Source organism: Prosopis cineraria, unplaced genomic scaffold, assembly GCF_029017545.1.
Source record: "Prosopis cineraria cultivar Desert tree isolate PC_DT_omini unplaced genomic scaffold, ASM2901754v1 PC11, whole genome shotgun sequence".
Taxonomy (NCBI): domain Eukaryota; kingdom Viridiplantae; phylum Streptophyta; class Magnoliopsida; order Fabales; family Fabaceae; genus Prosopis; species Prosopis cineraria.
The window spans coordinates 10,181,147-10,206,197 of NW_026555342.1; the positions used below are offsets into that span (position 1 = coordinate 10,181,147).

The 25,051-nt window shown below is 30.8% G+C and overlaps 2 protein-coding genes across 4 annotated transcripts; both read right to left on the bottom strand.

The window, feature by feature from the left end:
• Positions 1 to 882: 882 nt before the first annotated feature.
• Positions 883 to 2,691, bottom strand: LOC129285950 (probable UDP-glucosyl transferase 73B6). The gene has a single exon (XM_054921946.1). The coding sequence runs from the start codon at positions 2,593 to 2,595 to the stop codon at positions 1,150 to 1,152; it is 1,446 nt and encodes a 481-aa protein (XP_054777921.1). The 5' UTR covers positions 2,596 to 2,691; the 3' UTR covers positions 883 to 1,149.
• Positions 2,692 to 18,938: 16,247 nt separating this feature from the next.
• On the bottom strand, positions 18,939 to 23,824 carry LOC129285184 (glycoprotein 3-alpha-L-fucosyltransferase A-like). 3 transcript variants are annotated; one of them, XM_054920758.1, is made up of 8 exons: positions 23,642 to 23,824; positions 22,959 to 23,396; positions 22,024 to 22,184; positions 21,321 to 21,562; positions 20,794 to 20,898; positions 20,084 to 20,240; positions 19,632 to 19,859; positions 18,939 to 19,301 (listed from the first exon to the last, which is right to left on the bottom strand). In XM_054920758.1, the coding sequence occupies exons 1-8, from the start codon at positions 23,648 to 23,650 to the stop codon at positions 19,046 to 19,048; spliced, it is 1,596 nt and encodes a 531-aa protein (XP_054776733.1). In that variant the 5' UTR covers positions 23,651 to 23,824; the 3' UTR covers positions 18,939 to 19,045. The 3 variants fall into 3 exon arrangements, with proteins under 3 accessions (XP_054776733.1, XP_054776734.1, XP_054776735.1); XM_054920759.1 differs by having other exon boundaries at positions 21,321 to 21,558; positions 22,020 to 22,184; XM_054920760.1 differs by lacking the exon at positions 23,642 to 23,824 and adding an exon at positions 23,598 to 23,630.
• Positions 23,825 to 25,051: the final 1,227 nt, after the last annotated feature.

Below are 25,051 nucleotides of genomic sequence, written 5' to 3' on the forward strand. Positions count from 1 at the left end.
CCCCCAATCATGGTTAGATGAAGCCCAAAAAAAAAAAGGGAAAAGTATAACCAAGTCCCACATAGAGAAATTAATTACTACAAGATCTATTGATAATTAAACTAAACTTATTGTCAATGTATTTAATTTATTGTCAATGGATCTTATAGTAATTAATTTTTTTGTATAGAGCTTCAATGTAATTTTTCAAAAGAAAAACTGTGGGAACTTCCTCAATTGATCACAACTCCGAGAAAAAAACTAAGTTTTTCCCCAATAAATCAAATAGTTTAGTTAAAAAAAATGAAAAATGGCGAGATACTAGTCCAAATAAAACAATGAAATATTGTGAAATTTTATAAAATTTAAACTTAGTGACTGTATTTAGTACAAACATTTAGTGTTTATATTATTTGAACTGTTAAAATTTAAATTAATAATTTAAAATTTATATTTCACTTAAAATTAATAAATGAATGAGTTTATTTAAATCGTTAATATAAATTTTAACAACTCATATAGTATAAACATTTAATATTATAAAAAATACAGTTATCGAATTTAAAATCTAATTTTGTGAGTGTCTCAATTCCTCTCATATAGAAAAAATCCAACTGTAAGATTTTATTAATATTTAAAAATTTATATTTGACTAGAAATAAATGAAATGTTGAGTCGAAGGGCAATTCTATGAGCCCTAATTTTTTGTTTAGTTTCATTTACATCTCCTCGTTGTTGCTTCTCAGTTTTCGGTGCCGTTGCTGTTTCAGTTTTTGTTGGGTCCTATATAGTGTCTAATAAATTCTCATTCTTTTAACATTACTATGCTTGCTAGCTAAAAAGGATAATTTTATAAGGATGAATTTCTATTATTTCTTGTTGTTATAGGAATCACATAAGTAGAACTATGAGATGGTGTTCTCCTTATATTTTATAATACCACGCGACATACTTGTTGAATGAAAGTGAGAAGATTTATACATTTATCAAATCCAAAGCGAAAAAGTTTTCACAAACAGATTCGAATTTCATAGACATTGTAGAGAGATTCAGTACTGCCTACTTTTTTGTGAACCAAACCCTTGCTGTATCTTCATTTGTCAACCAAAAACTTAAACCTGCTTGACTACTTCCCGAAGAAAAAACAAAGCCAAATACAAGCACTACATTCTAATGCTCGATTTCTTCAAGAGAACGACGACGCTCATTCAAGTCCTGTATAAGATTATTCAAATCAGAATACGACGTGCCTCCCTTTTCCACTGCCTTTCTCGCTTTCAGAGCCAGTGCCTCTGCTCTGTTTCTCATTTCCTCTGCTTCTTCCCCTTGCATGCCTCTATTCACTGCTTTCTCTATTGCTTCCCACTTGATACTGTCATCTCCCATCACTCTCGCCCATTTTGTAACGCCCACAGGCACACCAATTTTAAGTACCTCACTCACCAATTTCTCATTGTAAAACTGCTCTGCGTACACAGGCCATGTCACCATTGGCACTCCTGCGCACACTGATTCCAACGTTGAATTCCAACCACAGTGTGTCACGAACGCTCCCACTGCTTCGTGTTCAAGAATCTTCACTTGTGGTGCCCATCCTCTTATGATCAGCCCCTTACCTTCCAGTCTCTTCTCAAATCCTTTGGGTACCCATTCTTCTTCTTGCTGCTGTTCGTCTTTCTTGGGTTTTCTCACGACCCAGATGAACTGTTGCCCCGAAGCTTCTAGACCGATTGCAATTTCCCTGAGTAGGGATTCTGGGAAGTTTGTCACACTTCCAAAGCACACGTAAACAACGGAGCTGGGTTTCTTCGTGTCAAGCCACTTGAAGCACTCGTGTTCTTGAGGGACTGCTTTGTCCTCTGTTTTCGTGTTGCAGAGAGAAAGAGGGCCGATATGCCATGATTTTCTTCCAAGGACAGTCCTGTAATGATCGGCATAGTCCTCCTCCAGTTCGTAGAAGCTATTGACAAGTACCCCATAGCTTGTAAGCTCCGATTCTTTGGAAGCAATCAACAGTCTGCTCACTACGTTGTCTTCATTAAATTTGAGAAAATCTGGCACCTGCGACCTCGTCATCGTGATTTCACAGGGAAAATTAGGAATAACGAACGGCTCCGAATCTGAAGAAACATGGTCGTAAGGCCTGTTAAGTCTGAGACATTCGGAAGCGCACAAGGCGAAGAGACCAGTGCCGTGAAAGACGATCGCAGGAATGCCGAACTTGGCTGCAGAATGAGTGGCCCATGGGAAGAACATGTCTGCGACGAGACAGTCAGGAAGAGAGTGCTGCAACACTAGCTCCAGCGGCTCTTGAAGCAGAGTAGTGGCTTCGAAGAATTTGAGCATCAAATCTGGGGAAGGGATGGAGTTCATATTCTCGAAGCCTTGAGGGAAACCAACCTTGGCAAAAGGGAAATGGATGGTTTGGATATGAATCAGAGGATTGAAGGATGGGAGTGATTTGGAAATAAGAGGAGCGTTGAGAGGAGTGGATAGAATGGTGGCCTTAACCCCTCTGGCTGCAAATAGCTTGGCCATGTCAATGGTAGGAATCAAGTGGCCCTGGGCAAGGAATGGGAAGAGGAAGATGTGGAGAGGGCGATTCTCAGCACCCATACTATACTATTGAAGGAAGCAAATAAGTTCAGCAGATGAAATTCATCAAGAGGAGAAAAGGGACCTCTCAAACGGAGCGTGTGTCACGGCAATCAAGAATTCAAGATAACTCTACACCATGGAAACAGTAAGTTTATTATTAATATTATTCATATTTAAATATTACTTTTTCTTTCTTTTCGATCCAATGTATATTTCCTTCATTTTTATTTATAAAAAATATATTATATAATTTTAAAAAATTAATTAAATTTAAAAATAAAAGAATTGAACTACGTTACTTTTTATTAATTATATTAATTAAGCCTTCACCAATTATTTTTTCATTAAACTATGAGAGATAATTTAATAAATTTTTAATAAATATATATTAAAAAATGTGATTTTATTTATATAAAAATAAATTAAAAATAATAGTTTTTTTAATAAATAAAAACAAAAATAGTACTCTCTTTGTTAAAAAATGTAAAATATTTTTAACTAAATCTCAACCTTCAATAAAGTAATTACTTACTTTTAAATTAATTTTATTTTTTTATATTTATTTTTATTAAATACCCTAAAATAAACATAGAGTTATTATCAATGAGGACACTTTTAACAAAAACAATAATTATACCTCTTCAAAATATACTTTATATTTTTAAATAGAAAAAGTATAACTTTTTTTAGTGCATATGAAACCGTCTTCCTTTGCTGTAGCATTAAAAATCTAGATAATAAATTTAATGTTTTATTTATTAAAATAAAAATTTGATAAATTTAATAAATTTATCTTACCATAAATGTAAATAATATATATACAATTTAAATATTTCAATTTAATATTAATTTTTTTAAAAAAATTTTAAAATTTTATAATATTAAAACTAGCACTTTAAAAAATATTTAAGAAAAAATTTTGATTTAAAATTTTTAAATTTAAGCTATATAAAACAAGTTTGAACACTAAATTTATAAAAAATATAAAAAATATTTAATATTAAATTAAATATTTAAATTAAATTTATATGGCATTGTTAAAATTTTATAACTTTTATTTTAATAAATATAAATAAATTAAAAAATAAAATCTATAAAAAATTAGACGATCCATGTGACCACATGCCTGTCACTGAAACTGGAGCGATTAGGGATGATGACAGACCGTGGGGCTGCGAACAGGACAAATGATGTGCACTGTACTACCCTTCCTCTGTTTGTGTGTAATTTTTTTTTTTTTTTTTTTTTGGGTTTTCAGATGCTAGCTCTCGAACACGTCTTTTGAAGTTTGAAACAAATGAACAAACCACAATGGAACAAAGTAGCTGCTGTTTGTGTGTATTTTTAAACAAAATGATAATCAAGGTAAGTGCACATAAAAACAATAATAATAATATTCAGGGTTAGTGCATATATAATAACAATAATAATAATTAAGATAAGCTTCTAGAAACGAACGGCCATTTCCCTCCCCAGCATGGCAAATAGTATGGTGCCTACTGTCATGATTGTCACTTGATTTACCCTCTAGGAGATAATTTCTACCAAGGAAAGTACTCCTTAATTCCTTATACTCTTAAAAAAAGAAATTGTTACTATATAATTAGAAGGATTATGATTAAATTAAAATGTGCATTTCAACTTCCATGTACTCAATTCATTTTAAATCATAAGATATTTTTGGATAAATCATTCATATTGATAAAATTCATTACAGTTTACGACTTTATTTTTAAAATAAAAATATAAATTTTAAAAATTCTCTTCATTTAATACTTTATTTATAAAATAATATTAAAAAGAGAAAATATAATAGAAATGTAATATTAAAAAGTATAATAAATCAAATTTTATTTTTTTAAAATATCTTATAGTTTGAAATGTTAAAATTTTTTTAAAAGTATTTTACAATTTAAAATAAAGAGAATAATATTTGTTCTTAGTTTAAAAAACTTTTATCTAATTTAGAAATAAAAAATACAAACTAATGGGGGTTTAATCTAATAAAAAGGGCTAATTTCTCGAAACGTGATGAAATAATATTCAAATGTTATTTAGGAGAGATGTTTATATTTAATGTTTAACTTGTCTCAAATAGAATTGCTTTTCATAAAAAATGTTTATAAAAAATAGAAAATACACAATATTATGTCTTTCAAAAACATAAAAATTCGGTGCCACCGATGTGGTACCGCTCTAAAACACGTGTAATACTTCCATTCCATCCGATCCTTACACTTATTAATAAATATTAATTATAATTTTAAAATTGTAAAAAGAATGCAACTTTTCAATTTTATATTTATTTATAATTAATAATCATGATAGATTATTGTCTAAAAATTTAGATGAAAAGAAATAAATAAGAGATAAAATTAAAAAAATATTAACTACTCTAACTAAACGTTATATTTAGAATAAAAAAGTTTTAAATTTATCCTCCTTCCGTCTTTATATATAAGAAGAGGTTTTTTAGAATTTTTTTATCCCTAAATATAAGAGATTATTAATATATTTTTTAATAAATGACCTTATTAAATTAAAAAAAAGACAAGTACTCTCATTAATTTATTTTAAAAAAATTCATTTTTTATTTATAATAATTAAAAATAAAATTAAAATGTTGTTATACTTTTAATTAGATAACTAATTTTTATTGATTTTCTTAATTTGATCAAAAAATATCTTATATATAAAGATAGAGGGAGTATTAAGAATAAGAGAGAGAGTTTTTACTATGATATAGAATGATATATTGAGTCGAGTTTTGCTACAAGCAGTAGACAATTTGCTAGATACAATCGTAAAATGTGTAGTGGGCAATTTTCGGAGGGACGGTCTACTTAGTTGTTGAAATCCTCAAGCCTTCCACATCAATTTGTCATTGTTCCAGAATGAGCTTTTACAAGAAGAAGGCTTTGAGAAAGGGCAATTTTTGGAAAGCATGTCGGAGGCGATTTTCAACGGAAAGGTGATTCCTGATAATTAATACCTTATTTGGTATGATGAAAATGATTTTGATGAAAATGAAAATGAATATGGAGGTGAAAATGGATATGATGTTTAAAAATATGTTTGATGTGTTCATGCAATCTTGGTATAATTTTTAATTAATATGTGTATTTTAAATGTAATAATATTAAAGTACCCTCCAAAATTAAGGGGAAAAAAATCCCTCAACCACCTGCTTGAAAAATCATCGGCCAAATCTCTATCCAATCAACAGCAGCAATTTAGAATAATTAGAACCCATATTTGGAACAAATTGATGAAGTGGTGTTCATTCAAGCCAAATTCAGGTGATGAACTCAAACCCAAACTGCGAACGTGCTTCCTTGTCATGCTTAGCTTAAAATAGTTCTTTGATCTATGCAAAGGAATGGAGGAAGACACAAATATACAAAAGATATAGGCAATGAGATTGATGCAAATATTCTCTCTCCAAATCTGGTGCTTGTCATCACTATTTATGGAGATCATCATCATCACCATCATTGTTGATGAAGAAGGAGGGTAAAGAACAAGTATTAGCTATATTTTCTCTCTAGATTTGGTGCTTGCCTTCGTCGTCGATGAAGGAGATGGACAAGAGGTTGTCATCGTTGCTTTCGTCTAATCTGGCAAGTCAATCATCAGAAGGTTGAGATAAAAGAGGGCAAATACAAAGAAGAAAAAGATCGAGAGGGAGGGGTAAAAAAATAAAAAATACATCATGGAATTGAAAAACTTAGTTTTTATTATGGAAACAATTTCCACCAGTTTTGGTGGAATTGAAATTCAAAAAGTTTTCAATTCCATGATATCAAACAAACATTTTTCTCAATTCCAATTCCATTTCTATATGAACCCTTTTCATTTCCATCATACCAAACATACCATAAGAGTTATGTTTTTTATTGTTTTGTTATGGAGTCTTGTATATGGGCTTTTGAACTACTACTTCTCCTTGTCAATCTTTAACTTCTAACAACTTAGAAAGGGTCCTCTGACATTGAAGGTGATTCCAAATTGTGCGATTTTCGGCGACTTGTTCTATAAGTTTGTAGGCGATATTCAATGCTTTCTAAATCGTTGCTATTGATCTCTTTTGCATGTTAGATTTTTCTTCTAGTTTATTTCTTTCTTGCCAAGCTTATTTACCTTTAGAGGTAGGGAATTCGACATCTAATTTTTCTGATCCAAAGTATTTTTGTGCACTTTCTAAGGAAGATTGTGGCCTTTTTTTTTCTATAAGTATGATTCAAAAATTGCTCCTCAATGCCTTTTCTTAGCAACATTTAACAAAATGAAACTTAATATTACTTTCACTAATCACGCCTTTATTATTCGTCAATGGTTAAGAGTAACTATACAGTTGCACAGGCAATTACTGGGTAATTTCTTGATTGGTTTGGGTGTTCAATAGAGTCATAGATCTTCTCCTATTGCTACATTGCAACAAATGTCTTGTTTATGAACTAAATCACTCTACATATGTTCTAAAGGCTCTTCGATGATTTCTTTTGAATCCTCGCAATACCTTTGTTGGTTTTTGGAATCACATAGATAGGAAAAAATTGGAATTGTCTAGACATAAATTACTTATGTGGAAAAATCCTCTTAATGTAACACCCCAACGTTAGTATTTAAAAACTTAACCAAATGCCATGGTAATTAAAAGATTTAAACTAATAAAAATAATTATCATGGTATAAAGATTTAAAGTCAATTTTTAAATTTACTTTGAAAAGATGATCACAGTACAAAAAATTTAATCTATATTTTAGGAAATTACCATGGTTACATAAAATTTCATTTACTAAATTGATATTTAAAATCTAGCCTTAGTAAAAATAATAGATCCATTAAGCAACTTTGATAGCCTTAGACCTCAGCTAACAATACCCTTTCTAGGTATCAATAAATAATAAATAATTTCAAAACTCCACCCAAATGACAAATGAGTCCTATACTGACAAATAATTATTCTATAAACTAAAATGGAACTTAAAGCTTAATCAAGCTAAATAAGCTTCCAGACGTTTTCCTTTTACTCCGCTAAGCTTACCTAAAATGTTAAAGAGAAGGGTGAGTATTAACGTCTTGATAACCCAAAGTTTAACCATACATGCACAAACTACAACCACACAGTTGTACAACCAATATACAAGTGAGTTCATAAGAATCATTCAGTTATAACATAAGAATTTCATAGGATATATCTCATAACATGTCAATATGCAATACCAATAATTTTTTTGTTACTCCATCCATCCTTATTCCACTAACTGAAACTATAAGCTTAAATACGGTCTGGCCCACATGTTAGATTGACCAAGCTTCTTCAATGCTCAAAATATACCCGACTAAAGGTACAGAGCCAAGTCCAGACTATGGTTCCCCTCCTTAAAGAACCCAACTAGGAGGTGTCACTATCCCACGTTTTTACAAACCTGGCCAAATAAGTATTGAGGATCAGGGCTTCAAAAAGGCCAACCACTGTGCACACAGTGAAGGAAAACCACGTGATTATTGAATCATATATGCATCAGCATCATCATCTCCTTATCAACCCATCCTCCCATGCATTTCGCACACATACAACAATTACATCATGTACAAGTATGCTTGAAAAGAAATAAAAACATCTCATTTGATCAACTCAATGTACAAGCATGCTTGAAAGAAATAAACCACTCTTAAATAATACATACTATTTCCATCAAATAAAGTTTATTAATATGCATTTACAAGCATGCTTGAAAAGAAACACCAACAATAATATACAATCGAGCTACAAGCATACTTGACAGGATTTAAGTAACATATAAATTTATGATTATATGCATTTGTTATCAAATACAAAGCTTGCTCACACATGGAAAAACCTCGAGTTACTTGTTTTCCTTGAGCTAACAAAGAGCCACACAGCAAAACCAATCAAGAAGAACTCTAAGTAAGAATATACAGAAATCACATGCATATAAACATATTAATAAAAAATTTAAAGTGTCTAAGAAGTACCCTACAGCTATCCTAAAATTATTCTAAAATTACTTTAGAACCTTAATGCTACCTTTGAGGGCCTAAAATTTTCTTTTAAAATTCATATCACTTTATAATTTAAGTAATTATTTAGAGTAATAAAGTTTCATGCCAAAATCCATTTATGCATGTTCCTCAATTTATAAGTTTTTATTTTTAATCTAAATTTCTATTTTATAACTACTTACATGCACATATAATAAGAAGGCTACTAGGATATATGTATACACCGGTAACAATGATATACCTATAAGAAGGCTACTAGGAGGACTATTATATTATTATTTTATATATATAAGGAGGTGGAAGACATGAGGTTGCTGTGCGTGGCTGTCAAGAAAAAAAGCAATTAAAACACTATTATTATTATTATATCATTATTTTCTTAAGCATCACACTATGAGAGCAACAGGTTTGGTGAAGACTCATGGTGAAGAAGAAGAAAAGACGAAAACTTTTTAAAGAAAAGGACAAATGTTTGACATATTTGGTGGTGTGCATATAACATATATTGATATATATATATATATATATATCAATAACGCACTGGGGAAAGAAAACGATGGAGGGGAAGAAGGCGAAACTAAAAAGAGTTACCTTTGTGGAGAGAACTCAGCGGCCACATGAGTGAAATGAAGAAAATTAAATGAATTTAGAGGTAGGATTTTCATTAGATTATATTTTAGACTCATAAATTTATAAATTGAAATTAATTTTCTTTTCATTAACTAGTATTATTTTTATAATATCTTTAAAGATAATTTTGGAATGATTTGATATCTTTTAAAACTTAATAAGATTGTCTGACTTTTAATATTATATATATATATATATATAAAATTAGTTTCAAACATTTATTAAATTTAATTACTTTATTTATTAATTTACACATACACACACATATATGATTGTTTTACTATTTTAAGCCCAATACTTAATTCTATGCCCTCTCTAAGGTACCTATTAACAATATAAGGCTTAATAAAATTTAAAATATTACATTTAACCTCTAAAAGCTTGGGAATTAGGGCAATAGTTACTTCTCTGGATTTTCTTTTGCAAATCTCTTTAAAAGATGTCTTGGGATGAAGGGAGTCAAACAAAAGAGAGAAATTAATCTTGATAATTGGGATTCTGAATCTCTCAAAAAGGATTAGATTCTACAAGCATCTCTTGAAGCTTTTTGTGCCTCTCTTATCAGTAAAAAATTTTAATGTTAAGATTCTACTTATCATAAGATGCTTTGAAGATCTTTCTTTTTTATTGTATGAAAATCTGAATTGGACCGGCCAATTCAGCCCGTGAACTAGTGACCCATTTTTTTTTTTTTGGTATGGATTTCCACTTAAACCGGCTAGCCACTGACTTAGTGTGACCCAACTGACTCGGGGTTAACTCGGGATAACTAGCTAGGTTGCTGGGTCAACCGGGCCACTTTTTTATTTTTTTAAAATTATAAAAACTAAATAAAAAGTAAAAAATTTAGCTTGAAAATTAAAAAAGAAAGGCAATGGAGGGTAAGGCAATTAAATTAGATTTCACTGTCTGTAGTTTAAATTTTGAATAGAGGGCCTTAATTGTAAGTTCAAACTTAAAAGATTCAGTATTCTTTTAAGTTAATTGTGCCTTAATTATTTTAATATTCCATTATTTGTTGTTATTTATTTGTCTGATTGTTGCTTAACATTTATAAATTATGACTGTCATTGTTAATAATTTTAGTAATAGTGATAATTAGTTTTGGACTTTTTAATGATTGAAGAGTTGTAAATTATAATTGTAAGAATGAATATTTAGAAAGTTATATTTTGTTATTGTTAGACTTTTGGGTAGTTGTAATTCTATAATTATTATTATATTTGTATCTTGTATTAGAGACTAATCTTGGATTTGGTTGAATATTTTCATGATTGATGTCTTTTTATTTAAATTATATTATTTTAATCATTATTTGTTTGTCCTTCAGGAAGGTTTAGGTTTGAAAAATACAAGATTAATGAATCTGGCATACATTACTAAACAGATTTGCACAATCTTCCAATATGAGCCTTACTTTCTTTTGGGAAACACCCTAAAACTCAAGTACATTAATTCTAGAGATGGATTCTCTCTCAAGAAGCCTTATAATGCTAGTTGGTTTTGGAAGGACATTCTTGAATCAGCCAAAACTATCATATCCCATCTCTCTTGGCAAGTAGGTAATGGTAGTTCGATTTCTCTCACTTATGGCAAGTGGTGGGAACCTTCAAATGTAGTTTATGTGCACAAACAATAGCCTAATACAGTTTCTAACCTCATTACCACCTCACATCAGCCTTGGCAAAAGGTTAGGTGGGATCTCTCTATTCTTAATAAAATATACAAGCATGAGATTGTTGATCAAATATTGTAGATCTCGCTTTCTTATTTTGATTCATCAAACAAATTAGTATGGATGAATGATTATTGTACTATCAAAAATGGATATAAGAATTTCTTCACATCTTTTAATGCAGTTAGTCCTTACCATAGTGCTAATATCTGGTCTTTTCTTTGAAAATTGAACCTTCCTTATAAGACATTTCTTTTTATTTGGAAACTTGTTCATAAAGTTATTCCAATTGGGGACATACTTCTTAAGCATCATGTATCAGCATCTATCCAGTGTGTTTTTGTTTGTGGTTGTAATGAATCCCTACAATACATTTTTTGTGATTACCCTTTCACCAAAGCCAATTGGTATGGCTCATGTTCTATCCCTTCTAATATTATCTCTGTAGCATGACTAATAGAACGGATCATCTCTACATTAAAAGTACAATGTTGTGATAATAAGGTTCAGGAGCTTGAAGGAATCTTTCTTCTCCTTCACTTAATTTGGTTTAAGAAAAACAACCCTTCATAGGGCTTTCAAATTTTCTCCATATCAAGTTATTCGAGATTTTCATGAACAACTAAGTTTCATTAAGGATGCATGCCAATAGAAGCTAGCATTGTCATTGTCAATGACATCTAACTTAAAAGGGGTTTTTGAATTCCTTCATAGTCAGGTCATCACAGTTCTCTAGAAATAAATGGATAATTAAGATCACCAAGTTTAAAAAAGGTAGGCTTGTCACTTGTAGATCTCAAGTCTTGTATAATGGTGATGAGTTGAATAGGTTCATGATTTGCAAAGTTTGTCATAGGGATCCTCTTACCTTTAGACTGGCTTGCTTAAGAGCAATTCTTTATTGGATCTACAATTTTATGAGTAGTCTTGATCATGCACACAATCTAGGTTGCATCACCATTTCAGCTCATAAGGGAAACTTTAGACCTTTGAAGGAGAAAGTTGATTGCTTTGCTCAAGATGTTCTCTAGTTGCTTGGTTATTTTAATTCTATTTTGCTCGAGAAGCAACAGATGCAATGGCCTATTGAATTTTTTTCTCTATAATTGTCCTTTTTTATTTTCTTTTGAATTGTAAGATTACGTTTATGCTTTTTAAGTAATTTATTCATATGACTTTCTTTTAAAAAAAGGCTAAAGTATATTTTTAGTTATCTAATTTTATATAAAGTTTTAATTTAATTCTTTAATTTTATAAAATATTTTTTATATCAATTATTATTATTTTAAAAAAATTAAACTTAATATATCAATATTTAATAATATTTTAAAATTTATTAAGATAAAATTAATAATATTAGGGTTAAAGAATTTAAAAACTATTTTATAAAATTAAGAAATTAAAATAAAATATTATATAAAATTATAGAATTAAATATACATTAAAAAAAAAAAGAGGGCTACTACGAGTGAATGGTACTTAACGAGAACGAGTGAAAAGAAGTTTGCGAGAAAGTCAAAAAGTTGTGCCAAGTTCAAGGCAAGTACTTATTGCTCTGAAGCTTGACTTTTGCTCCCATTCCTCACTGGCACGGATATATCCTAGCAAGTGTTATATCTCAGCTTTGCACTACGTGATGTCACATGTGATTTCCAATACAAAAGTATAAAATGAATCTCTTTTTCTTCTTTTTTTTTCCCCTTTCTATATTGTAAAGTGTGATGGAATATGGTGTTTATCTTATGAACAGTAAACTTTCATCAAGTTTTTTTTTTAAAAAAAAATTTCAAGTGGAAATCATTGACCAAACATATTAAAAAAAGAAATCGTAAAATTTTTAAGATTTCACTGAAAAACTCATATAAAATTAATATTAAATTTGTGACAAAAATGATAAAATTATCCTCATTTAAGTAAATAACATACCATAGGTAAGACAATCTGTTTGTTTTATACTGTATGTTATTCGTTTACTTATAAAACATTGTTAAGTATCTAAGATCACTTATTTATAACTCTAATTTTACTTAATTTCTTTCTAATTATTGATTTCATGATAAAATAAATTGTTCGTTTTCATATTATATATTGTTCATTTACTTATCAAATGTTCGTTTTTCTATTTCACTTGTTTATGGCTCTTGAAACGAAATCAAATAAAAATAGACCTATAAATAAGTGAAAGTAGAGAAATGAATAATATTTTATAAATGAATAAATAATATATAATATGAAAATAAAAAATTTGTTTTATCTGTAATAATTATTTATTTAACTGAGAATAATTTTATTATTTTTATCATAATTTTAAAAAAAATTGTTCTATGAGATATATCCGTGCCAGTAAGGAATCTAAGTAGACATATAGAAGACCCCCACACTAAACAAGTGGGGCTGCATTGTACGCTCGTTATTTAAATGAAGATCACCCTCTGCACGGGCCATTCATTGATTGACAGACTCTATAGACCACTAAAATTAAAATAGAGAGAATTGGTGACAAGGATGACAAGGTCAAATATTTAGGCAAAAATATCAAGTGTATAAATATGGGCTTTGGGAGACAATTTATTTTTGGTGAAGATATTGAAATACGCTTCTCTTTATTACACACACATCTAGAATATGTGTTATTCCTTTATTTTAAATTATAAAATATTTTTAAATAAAATTTTATATATTAATAAATTTTATTAAATATACTTAATAATTTTATTTTTTAAAATAAAATTATAAATTTTTTAAAATATTTATTATTTTTAAAATACTTATCATTTAATGTATTAAAAAGAGAAGTGATAAAAATTAATTATAAAAAATAATAATATTAAAATTTATCTATTTAATAATATTTTAATTTATTTAAAATATTTTATATTTTAAGGTGAAAATTTTTTTAAAAAAATATTTTATAATTTAAAACAAAAGTAGTATTAAGATTCGCGAATGATTTTAACAAATCAATGCAAAAAAGAAGAGGGTATTTAGTCATTTTCTTTTAAAACATATCTTCATCCTAGGTCATGGTTCTCTAGGGATTTGTGTCCAAATGTTTGTACCTTTTGATTGTTGTGACGCATTGTTTCATTAAAATATTATTTGAGGTAGAAAAAAAGTTATTTCTAATTATAATTTTTTAATATATAAATTTGAATTGCAGAATGTATTTAAATTTAAAAGAATTTGTGAAGATTTTCTGAATCTACCCGGTGATAACAGGCCATGTGACATGGGAAGACGAGGAGAGATTCTAGAAGAAGGAGCCAATAATTCAATGTGCGGTATAATGGTCCAATCTCTTGAGTGACGGATATCCCACGTCTCTCTTTTAGGGTGCGTTTGAGTTTCAAATACTTAACATTTGAGATTCACTTTTTAAATTTCATACGTTAATTGTTATTTGGATTTTTTTATGTGAATAAACTAAATTTTTAAAAATAAATTAAAATGTGAATTTATCAACTCAACTTTTTAGTTAATTTAAAATTATAAATGAAAATTAGATTGTAGTTACTTTTTTTAAATGACTATAATATCCTTATTATGTTTTAATTTTTTTCTAATATTAAACTATATATTTTGGTCAAAAAAATATTAAACTATATATTTTTTATTCTATTATTTAACATATTAAGTTTTATGTTATTTTACATTTTTTAAAATTTTTAATATATTATATTTGTAAAAAAATTATCAATTATCATAAATTAATATCCTATTTGATCATTATATATTTAAAAATATATTTTAAAAGTACAAATTATTATTAATTAAAATAGTTTTTAATTTATTAAATTAAATTTTAAATAAATATATTCAAATATAAATTTTATTACATCAACTGATTATTAAATGAATTTTTATCAAATGAATTTTTAATAAACTAACAACCAAACACATTTAATCTTCGTCCATATCTGCTATGCGGTTCACTATTCATGAAGACTTGAATACTCTGGGACCTTCCCCATTCCACTCCACTGTACTTTCCCTTTTCCTTTTTTTTTTAATTTTTTTTACTATTTGGGTTTGTTTTAACTAATTGTTCATTATATTTATAATTCATTTTTAATTTAAATTAAAATATATTTTATTAAATTTTTAAAACTTTAATAAGTTTATGAATTTAAATTATTATAAATATATATATATATACTTTAATAGTTTGCTTTTTCAAAAGTTGTAATGAGAAATTAATACAAAACTTATACAAGTGGCAAAAAAAATTTTTTTTATTTTTTTTTTGCCTTTATATACAGGACCACATGGAGCATCTAACTTCTTTCTGAGTTCTTGGGTTTTTCTTCACACCAGTTTTCAATCTTGAAAATTTGGCGCATGATGGAGTATCATGCATTTAAGTTTTTTTTTTTTTTTTGGGTCCCATCCAAATGTTATGATAACATTCTGTAATTTTTTCCTCAAAAATTAATGAAGAACTTATAGAAGCAAATACAATCACGTGGCTTGTAGTATGGGGATGGAATAGAGCAAGCAAGACCAAAAGCGTAAGGCAGAAAGGCTTCCAAGTTTCAAAGGCTCGGTCGTTGGAAATTGGAATTAAGTATGTGAGTCAGTCATTGTTCTTCATGATGTACGCGTCCCATTTAAAGCCATCGTATTCATATGCCCTTCGCTTTCAATATAGAGGAGATTCATGGCGTGATGCGCGCGGGGAGTGATCCTGACGCCGCGACTGAGGCTTAGAGCTTTGTTGGGATCAGAAAGAACTTCAGTAAGATTGAATCATTCTCAGACTCTGCTGAAGCCATCAAACTAGAAATATCGTCTGGTGGTGACATTCGACTGTTTTCATTTGTTTTTTTTTTTTTGGTATGGAGATTATAATTAGAATGCCCATTTACTTTCTAAGTCAATATCTGAGAACTATTTCTTTTGTATTTGTTCATTAATCTCCACCTCTTCTGCATGAGGTGCTAAACGATGCGTGAAGGATTTGCTCCCCATTATTATTTTTTGTCGGTTTGATGTTTGTACTTGAATTATCTTGATTAATACAATTACTACATACTGTGTGTTTCCCTTTGGTTTGCACCTCAAGGAATAACCAACTTTGTCTCTCTTACTTTGGGGTACACAGAGACGCAAAGATCAAAGATCAGGTTAGCTATCAAACCAATGTTCAGTCCTTATGTATTGAGACTAAGATTGGGCCAATCTTATATAAAAAGATAGGGTTTTGGTCTTGTTTTGAAACAAAAAAACAAATCAAACAAACTAAAAAAAATAAAATAACAAATAATTTTTTTTATATTCCCTTGAAAATAATATTATGATCAAAAGTAATATTTTAAAATTTTAAAAACTCAATAGCATATATTGTTGTTACATAGTATTAAGTTAGGAAGTCAAATTAAAATTTTAAAGAAAAATAATATATTAACTTCTTAAAAGTTTTCATAATAATGACAAAGTAATTTACTTGGCATGATCTATGAAAAAAAAAATCATAAAATCAATTAGTACTAATAAAAATTTATAATAACATACACACTAGGTATGAGCTACGAAATTCTTTTTTTAAAGGCTCTTTTGTTGCACTCGCTTTATGTTCTTTAATGAAAGTTGTCTTTGTTTCAAAAACTACACAAACACAAACGGTTGGGTGCAACCCATCACCGAGACCAATCGGTCGATTTAAAGAGTAAAATTGGGCCTATCGGATCACCGAATTGGTTGGAAAACACTCCATGGAAACACAAAAAATTGGATTGAGGATTGGATTAAGTTGACCATGGAATTGAAAGCCCCCGTCTGGTTGACCATGGAATTGGATTAAGTTGAAATAAACACATAAAATTGCTCACCGCACTTCCAACACTGAATTGCAACCACATGGAGTGCCTGTTTGGACATGTTAGTGGGATCAAGTATATGGACCGAGCCTATAATTTTGGTAAAAGTCACCCAAACATCCATACTTTTTCATAATCAATTATGTTAACTTAAACCACGTTCTGGCTGAAGCTAATACTTCCCGATTTCAATTTTGCCTTTGCATGCATTTATTATTTGTCAGATAATTCACTTGCCAAATATAATTTAAGAATAGTGATGTCATTGAGGATAGAGGAGAAATTCATGGGCTTTGTTGATTTTTTCCCCCTAACAAGTTAGCCTTTGATCGAATCAGTCTAAGCTTATGTGATAAGTTTGAAGCTTGATTTGGCCTAAAACTTATATAATACTTTTCCATGGCTCAAGTTTAAATCCATTTAAAGTCTGGTCTGGCTTAAAAACTTATTTAAAAGTAAACCTTTTAAATAAACTCACATTTTATTTTCTAACATTTCAAATGTACTTTAGGACCATTAATATAAATATATAACATGATTTATTAATTATAATATATGATAATTAAAATGACTTACCAACTACAATATAATACAATAATAAAGTAATAACATTAAAATTGATATATAAGTCTAATTTAATTGAAAACATAACTAAAACTTAATAAATTAGATTGATTAAAAATCAAATGGTGAAACTAATATATGTTTGATATCTTATGTAATATATATATATATATATATATAGGTTGGTTTGTTAGGCTCGTAGATTAGGCTTTAAAAAATTAAGCCTAGCCTATTTAACTAAACAGGTTTAAACCTGAGTTGAGCCTATTTAATAAATAGGTAAGGCTGAGCTTGAAATAGGTTAGGGTGTAAGTCCTTGATAGGGGCTTAGCATATTCTCACCTTTACCAGCAAGGCTTTATTAATTCATTTTTCACATATACTAAATTATTAATATTATTATCTAATATAATGTAAATTTTTGTAATTAAGATATGTATTTTAAATTATATAAATATTAAATGGATTGCTATGATATATATTTATTTGTTAAATAGAGTTCATCAAATTTAATATTATATCGAAAAGCAATGTTCTTTATATTAATTTGTATATTTAAAATTAATTTTGACTCAATTATTCAAACATTTTTAATTTTATCAAATTAATTCTAAAAAATAACATCCAAACACAACCACATTATAACATAATTAATTATATTAATCAATCTTTTTTATAATAAATTTTATCCAACTAAAATCCAAACACAACCAGAAATGCTCCTATGGCTTCATGTTCAATAATCAATTCTCATGATTAGTCCCTTGCCATCCGTCCATTCTTGTCTCGAATCCTTCAGGCAGCCATTCCTGTGTCTCTTGTCCATCTTGTTTGCTTTTCACAATGAGCCGCCGGAAATGGTGGCCCGAAACTACAAGACCGTTGCCCATTTCTGTGAACTGAGATTCTGGCAAGTTTGATAGGGTTCCAAAGCATAAGTAGTGACTAGTGAGTAGTGACAGAGTAAAGTAGGCTATCTCCATGCCTGTCACTGGATGCTTCCTTTCCTCTGTCTTTTCGCCTATGTCACTCCTCTACGGAGAGAAAAGGGCCTATGTGCCGTGATTTCTCATTCCTAGTTACTTTTAAAATTTTAGAAAAATATCAATTCATTAGTTTCTGGATGGATGAAGGAATATGTTAAAAGGGATTTAGAATCACATAATGGAACTTGACCAGAAAACTTGGAGAATATTGGAGGGAAAGAGTTTCAGAACAGAAGCCATACACGTTAGGAAGGGAAGCAAATTAGGGTTTTACATAAAAAACACATAACATAATGCTCTTGTATAAATTAAAACAAGTCAAACTCTTTATATATAATGTTCTTTTAAACACAAACAAGAATAAAACAGAAATAAGAATAATGTCCCATGTAGACCGTCAAATTAAACTTTGGCTATGGTCTAGATCTTATTATTTTATTTTTTATATGTTTTTAAGTTAAAATACTTATTTTACTAGTTGATAGTTAAGATTGATATTATTTTGTATTCTGCATCATTTGAGGTAAAACAATTATTAAAATATACTTAAAAGAAAGAAGATCTGGACCATGCCAATACTATCTTAAATCTGAAGGGTCCTGATATCTGCAGTTATCAGCAGAAACATGCACGGGATCCAATGTCATGTTATGGAAGAGATAATGACCGAAAGAAAGGTATCACCTTGATTATCTTACAAAAATTTTCCAGTAATGCCGCTGTGTTTAATATTTACATAAACTAAACCATAAGACATAAAGCAAAGGCTAGACAAATATGACTTCAAACTTGGCACAAGGATTGGTTTCCAGGTGATTCCTAAAATCATCGTCCCCTTTAAAGCTGAAGGTATAAAGAGCTCGTCTCTGGGTCATGCCAAGAGGGTATATTCTGTAAATTTTCAATTCACTGCTTCCTCTTATGCTTTCAGGTCTCTCGGACCTCCAAATGGGTACATGATTCAGGGATGCAAACTTTGAAATAACTGCAGACTTCATGGCCTCCAGAGTGAAGTTGCCAGACCTGCCCATTGGTGTCAGTGATGAGTTCTTGCCATGTCATCTCATGATGTTCTTACTAATAAAACTAAACAGAAAGGAATAAGATATTGGAGGCGGCCTAAAACATCTCTATTTCCCGAGTAAACTGAAACCTGATTGAATGTAAGAAGGCCTAATGGCATTCTTTTTCTTTTTCTTTTTTTAATAAGTATCGCTGCAGCTCGTCTGCTTGTTAATTAGCAACCAGGAGACACTGTCAAGTCTGTCTGAGAGTCTTTGAAGTGCGGCATAACTGGTGGAAATTTAAAATAAAACATAGCTTGAAAAAATCAGAGCTGAAAAAGTAGCATACCTCAAGAAAATAGATTCCATGTCAAACCTTCCTCTTTCTCTCACATATACATGATACACAGTTTCTGAGCCTCTAGTGCAACTGCATGGGCGTTTCTTAAAGCCGGGGCTCTTTTCTTCCTTTTCTCTAATCGCAGAAGCCAAGTGAATGCAAAGGCGGCAAGATGAATGCACCACTGCCATATCCAAAAGTGCCTTGAAAGAATCAGATGGGCCCTCGTACTTCCACCTAATCAACATATATCAGCATGTGCCCAGATGGTGGTAATGAATTAGAGAAAGAAGAAAACGCAACGAGGCAACATTTTACAATCAGAGCCGACTTTAAACAGTCCATTTTTGCCACTAAATCCATTAGGACTCAGGGACAATGGCAATCATCCCTTGGGAAGAACAGCCAGTCACCAGCTAAGAAAACCTCTTCATTTTTCACAGCGTACAATTATAATTTACCTCAAATACTGAGCATATGCTTCAGGATTTTCTGCTAGCGTCTTCATGGACTTAGCCACTGACTCAACGTCTGTTAGCTTTTTTATATGTAAAATGGAACCAGGGGAAGGAGCAAAATCTTGAATATTTGGAGCGCCAACAACCACGGGGATGGATCCTGTTATAAAAGAGATATTAATTTCCAGCAGCAGCGCCAGAAGTGGGTTATGATGATATTTTAAGACGTGTAAAAAAAATTTATAAATCAATAACCCACAACACTCCATACATTTACAGCAGATTGCATTTTTCTCTTTTATAGACTAGAGATAGGTAAATGGCATATTATTCTGTATCAGAATTAGATGTATGATAGTAATCAGTACCACACACTCCCATGTCTTTTCAGTGATTTTGAAAGATCTTTCATACATGCATAGTATCAATGCCATTAGTTTCAATTAATTTATAGCAATTGACTCAAAATACTGAGCAAGGTGATTTGTTGAGTTATTAACAAGATTGTGCATTAAATTAAAAAAAAAAAAGAAATTGTCCAATTAAACTGCCAAAGTAGATAATTTTGGCAATTGATGGAAATAATTGGGCCACACGACAGCGGGAAACAAGGAATGCAATGGCCATATTAGTTCTTAGACTCTTTAGGTTTTAGCCTTTCCCCCCTTCTAGAAATTGCAATATAAAGAAGGAAAGATAATCAGTTTCCATACCAGCAACCAGGGATTGAAAGAATTTTTCAGTCACGTAATCCTCCACATTGGAATTTTCAAATGCTAAGCTAAATTTGTAGCGCTTCAGAGCTTCCACTTTGTCCACTGTGAAAAGATAAAATAATAATCATGAACAGTAGTATCTCAGCATAGTGTGGGTGTTGAATCTGTGCTCAGTCTGCATAAAAACAACTCTATGCACATTCTCGAGCCCATTCAGGCTTAGCCTATAGTCTTTTAATGTCTAAAATTTATGCAATAACTTGCCTGTCTCATATTTTCAAAGAACCTATCCAGAAGATCATCAATTAACAAAGTAAAATTTCGTATCAAATCTGGAATAATTAGAGTCATCGTCTAAAAAGTAGGAGGGACTAAGGGTGTATTCAAATTTGAGAAACACTTGACAGGGTCAGCACGGAAAAACATATAGCATTTGTTATGTTAAGAAGATTATTGTTTATCAAAAGAGGTACCAAAAGATACTAAAAAGCATCTATGCTTTAATCAATAAAAACGCAATATACCTCTTTCATCACGGTTCCTATGGCAACCACCATAAGAATCAATCTTGACGTTCAACTTTTCAAGTGCCTCAAGGGCTTGCAGCCGAAAATTTGGAGCACCACAATTGGAAATAAATGCTGCTGCAAGAGCACTCTCAGTTTTTGGCTGTACTGGCGCCATGATGTCATACTCAGCCCAGGAAAAATACCCAACTGGAACATCAGATGACAGACTGGTTGTCATTACAACGTCATATCCCTTCCTAGTACACAAGGACACTAATATTAGTTTTGACATGAACAAATTTTACTCTATTTATTTATTTATTATTTTTTGGGGAGACAAATTTTATTTTTTAGGAAATACACTCTTAGCATTAGTTGAAATGAAAAATAGTTAGTAACCAGATAGAAGGACCCCATGCTTTGCATGGAAATTAAGGTCACAATGTTTATGACTTACAAATAATGGAACTTTTTACAAATTTTATTTAATATATAGTGAAGTCTCTATGGCATTGGTCTCATCAGCTAGGTTGAATTTACACTATAAAGTCCACTGTGCCAGGGCAAACAAGGGAAACCTTTGACAATACCACACTTTTCCAAGGAACGATGACACAACCCCCCCCCCCCAAACATGAAATCATCAAATGAAGCAACATGTATGGGCAATGATTGGTCCAATCTAACAAATTATTGATTTATCATAGTGCTTACCCACCGTCGTGCCACTGCAATATCATTCTCTTGAAAATATATAGTTGATTCCATTGATCGTCGAATATGAGCCATTCCATCTTGTCTGGGAGAACCAAATGAAGCATCAGGGGCCCTGCCTTCATCTGAACCGAACTTGCATCCCAAAGAACATGATATCTCCTCCTGAATTTGGATGGCACAAAAACTTTAGGCAAAAAATTAACAGTAGAGAAGAACGCATAGAGGATCACTTGACAATTACTCAGTCAGCACCAGACAAACATCATAGGTACTATACCTTAACAAACATTTATCAACAATTATTCAAATTGAAATAAAAGGATCTGGCATAAACATATAACAAGGCCTCGAATCTGCAAAAATTACTCGTACAATCTTAAAAACCAAAGTCACGGCTGTCAAGTGGATGGAATCATCTCTAGAGCGACCAACTGCTACACGGTTCTAGTCCCTAAACTTATTCCAATCCAAAATTCTCTAGTTAGGTGGACAAGACAAATAATGAGAATGTAATAAGAAAAATTATTCACTGGCCATCCTGTCTCACGTATTATACTTTAATAATTTTTTTTTTTTACCTGTCAACACTAGTCCAATTATAAACTAAAGATCAGCTCTGAATCAAAGATAACATGTCATATTCAGCTCCACTTCCTTATAATGTTAGTAGCTTCCAATTTACAATGACCTCTAAGTAATCAGGGACTTGTAATCCGTCGCTTGCCCATTCATAAAAAAGCTCGCATGACATAAGAAGAGCGGAAATCCCGAGTTATAGTGCATTATCCAGATAAAAGTGGTGTTTGGGCAAAAATAATTAGTCTGACTCGTCAATTGGCAATAGCTAGCCTTTCTTCCAAAAGAAAAAGAGAGAACATTGATAGATATTCTGAGAGAGAGAGAGAGAGAGAGAGAGAGAGAGAGAATGAACAAAACCTGCATAGCTCCAACAACCAAAATAGGGTCTGTTGTAAAATTCCTTGAATATGTCACAGCATCCTCCCTCTCCAACCATTTCTCACAGCTCTCATATTCTGAATTACTTTTTTTCTGATAGAGATATTCTGAATTACTATCTCCACCCAATGTAGCAAACCCCAAATTATCGAACGTGGCTTCTTCACGAGACCCGTAGAAGAAGTCAGCGACGGTATCGACCATAGCAGCGTTCTTCGCCAAATCAAGCCTAGTCAAGAAGGCGATCTCTGCAATGACCACGAAAATTGCAAACAGAGGCATCAAATTACCCCATTTCCTCCTCGGAACCGCTAGTGTCGAAACAGGTAAGCCTTCATGGATCGCCTCCGTTCTCGAGCCTCTAGAATTCGTCACGAGACCCATCATTCTCATATATTTTCCCCTCCAAATTCCAACCTACAACCGGGAGAGAGAAAAACAAATTATGGGGAAACAAAAGCCAGAGGGAATTGAAATAGGTATCATGATACTTTTAGCTCCGAACAAGCATCAAATGACAATGAACTAATTAGAAATAAAAAAGTACAAAAGAAGAAGAAGAAGAAGAAGAGGCCGAGAAAAAAGGGTGTAAACTCTATCGTAAAAAAATTCTGCAACCTCATGCGTGATCTTCGCAGTGGAAAATTTGAGATTCGTCTTACCTTGGTCATTGTATTCGACTCACAAGGTCTACTTCCATTGCTAATGAATCTACCCCCGGGGGTGGTTATGATTGGTAGTTTTCATCGCTCCAATTAATTGAGGAGATTAATTAGAAATTCTAGCACACATGACAGAAAAATTAAAGCCAGTCCCACTCCAGGCTACAGGGGATAGCCCCCGACTTTGTCCTGAATTGGAAGGAAATTACAAATGGAGGCTGGGACTGAATTCTTTTATCTATGATTTCTTTATTACAAAAAAATAACTTATAAAAAGGATGACAACAAAGTTTGAGTTTGAGAAGAGAGAATTAATAACAATTAAGTTTCTGTAAATTTTGTTAAAAGTTAAATTGCAAGAATTCTAAATATTATTATTCTTATATTTATCATTTAAATATTTTACTTGTAATTAAAATTTTTAAATTTATAATTATTTAAATTAATATTTATAATTTATTTTTTAAAATTTTTATCAGAGTCATTAATTGAAGACTTAATTTTCATTCTCCCTAATTCATGAGTTAACATCATTTGATGATTAAATTTATTAATAGGTTATTATTCTTTGACAATATCAAATCTAATAATTTATTCAATCGCCTACAAAGCTTCGTTGGGCCCTATTGATGAGAAATGCATGAAACGGAATAATTTTTTGGAAAGCTCCAATCCATGAAACTGACTAACTAACGATCTTGTCGTGTCTTCGTTCATTGGCATTTTTTCATAGCACCTCTGTTCAGTTCAGACCTTTGGATATCTTACGGATTGCATCTAACTTTACTCGTAATGGAGGATTCGCACGCCTCTGCATCAAACTTTCAAGGATCGAATAAGTTATAATATTCTCCTATCCAGAAACTTCAGCGTTGCTGTCATAATGAAATTATGATGATTCTTCTGATTCTAATCATTTTATTTACATGGAATTATAACTAAAAGTTAGATGTGAGACTTATATGGATATGAAAAATATAAGTCATATTCATAAATTGTGGAGTCTCAAAAAAAAAAAAAAACATGTTCAAATTATTTATGAATATTACTTAATGTAAATTCTATATTTCATGTTAATAATATAGAGAAACCTGGGTACGCGGGCTTGCCCATCCCTGAATGCAGATGATCGTGATTCAAGGTGATGCGCATGACAGCCCGGGGTGATGGATTTTACGAGATAGGCTCAAAAGTTTTCAATGCTTGGTGAACTCAGTTTCACCGCACCACACAAATAAAGGAGTTAGAAAAAACTGAATAAGAAAAGGAGAAGCCACGCTAGAACCTAAAAGAATTATTCCATGACTGCGCGCAAATAAACTAGAAGATTTTAAAATCATAACTGCATAAGTAGAATCACTTTGAAATATGCACAGTGAAAGCAAATCATACTTTTGCCTAAGCTGCATC

Bases quoted from the DNA above. Each gene is read 5' to 3' on its own strand.
- LOC129285184 (XM_054920758.1), bottom strand. The intron at 19,860-20,083 runs GTAAATTATAAT...TATGTTGATTAG, and splicing joins GCATATGCTCAGTATTTGAG to GTGGAAGTACGAGGGCCCAT. The intron at 19,302-19,631 runs GTATGCTACTTT...ACCAATGGGCAG, and splicing joins ATGGAATCTATTTTCTTGAG to GTCTGGCAACTTCACTCTGG.
- LOC129285950 (XM_054921946.1), bottom strand. From the start codon at position 2,595: ATGGGTGCTGAGAATCGCCCTCTCCACATCTTCCTCTTCCCATTCCTT.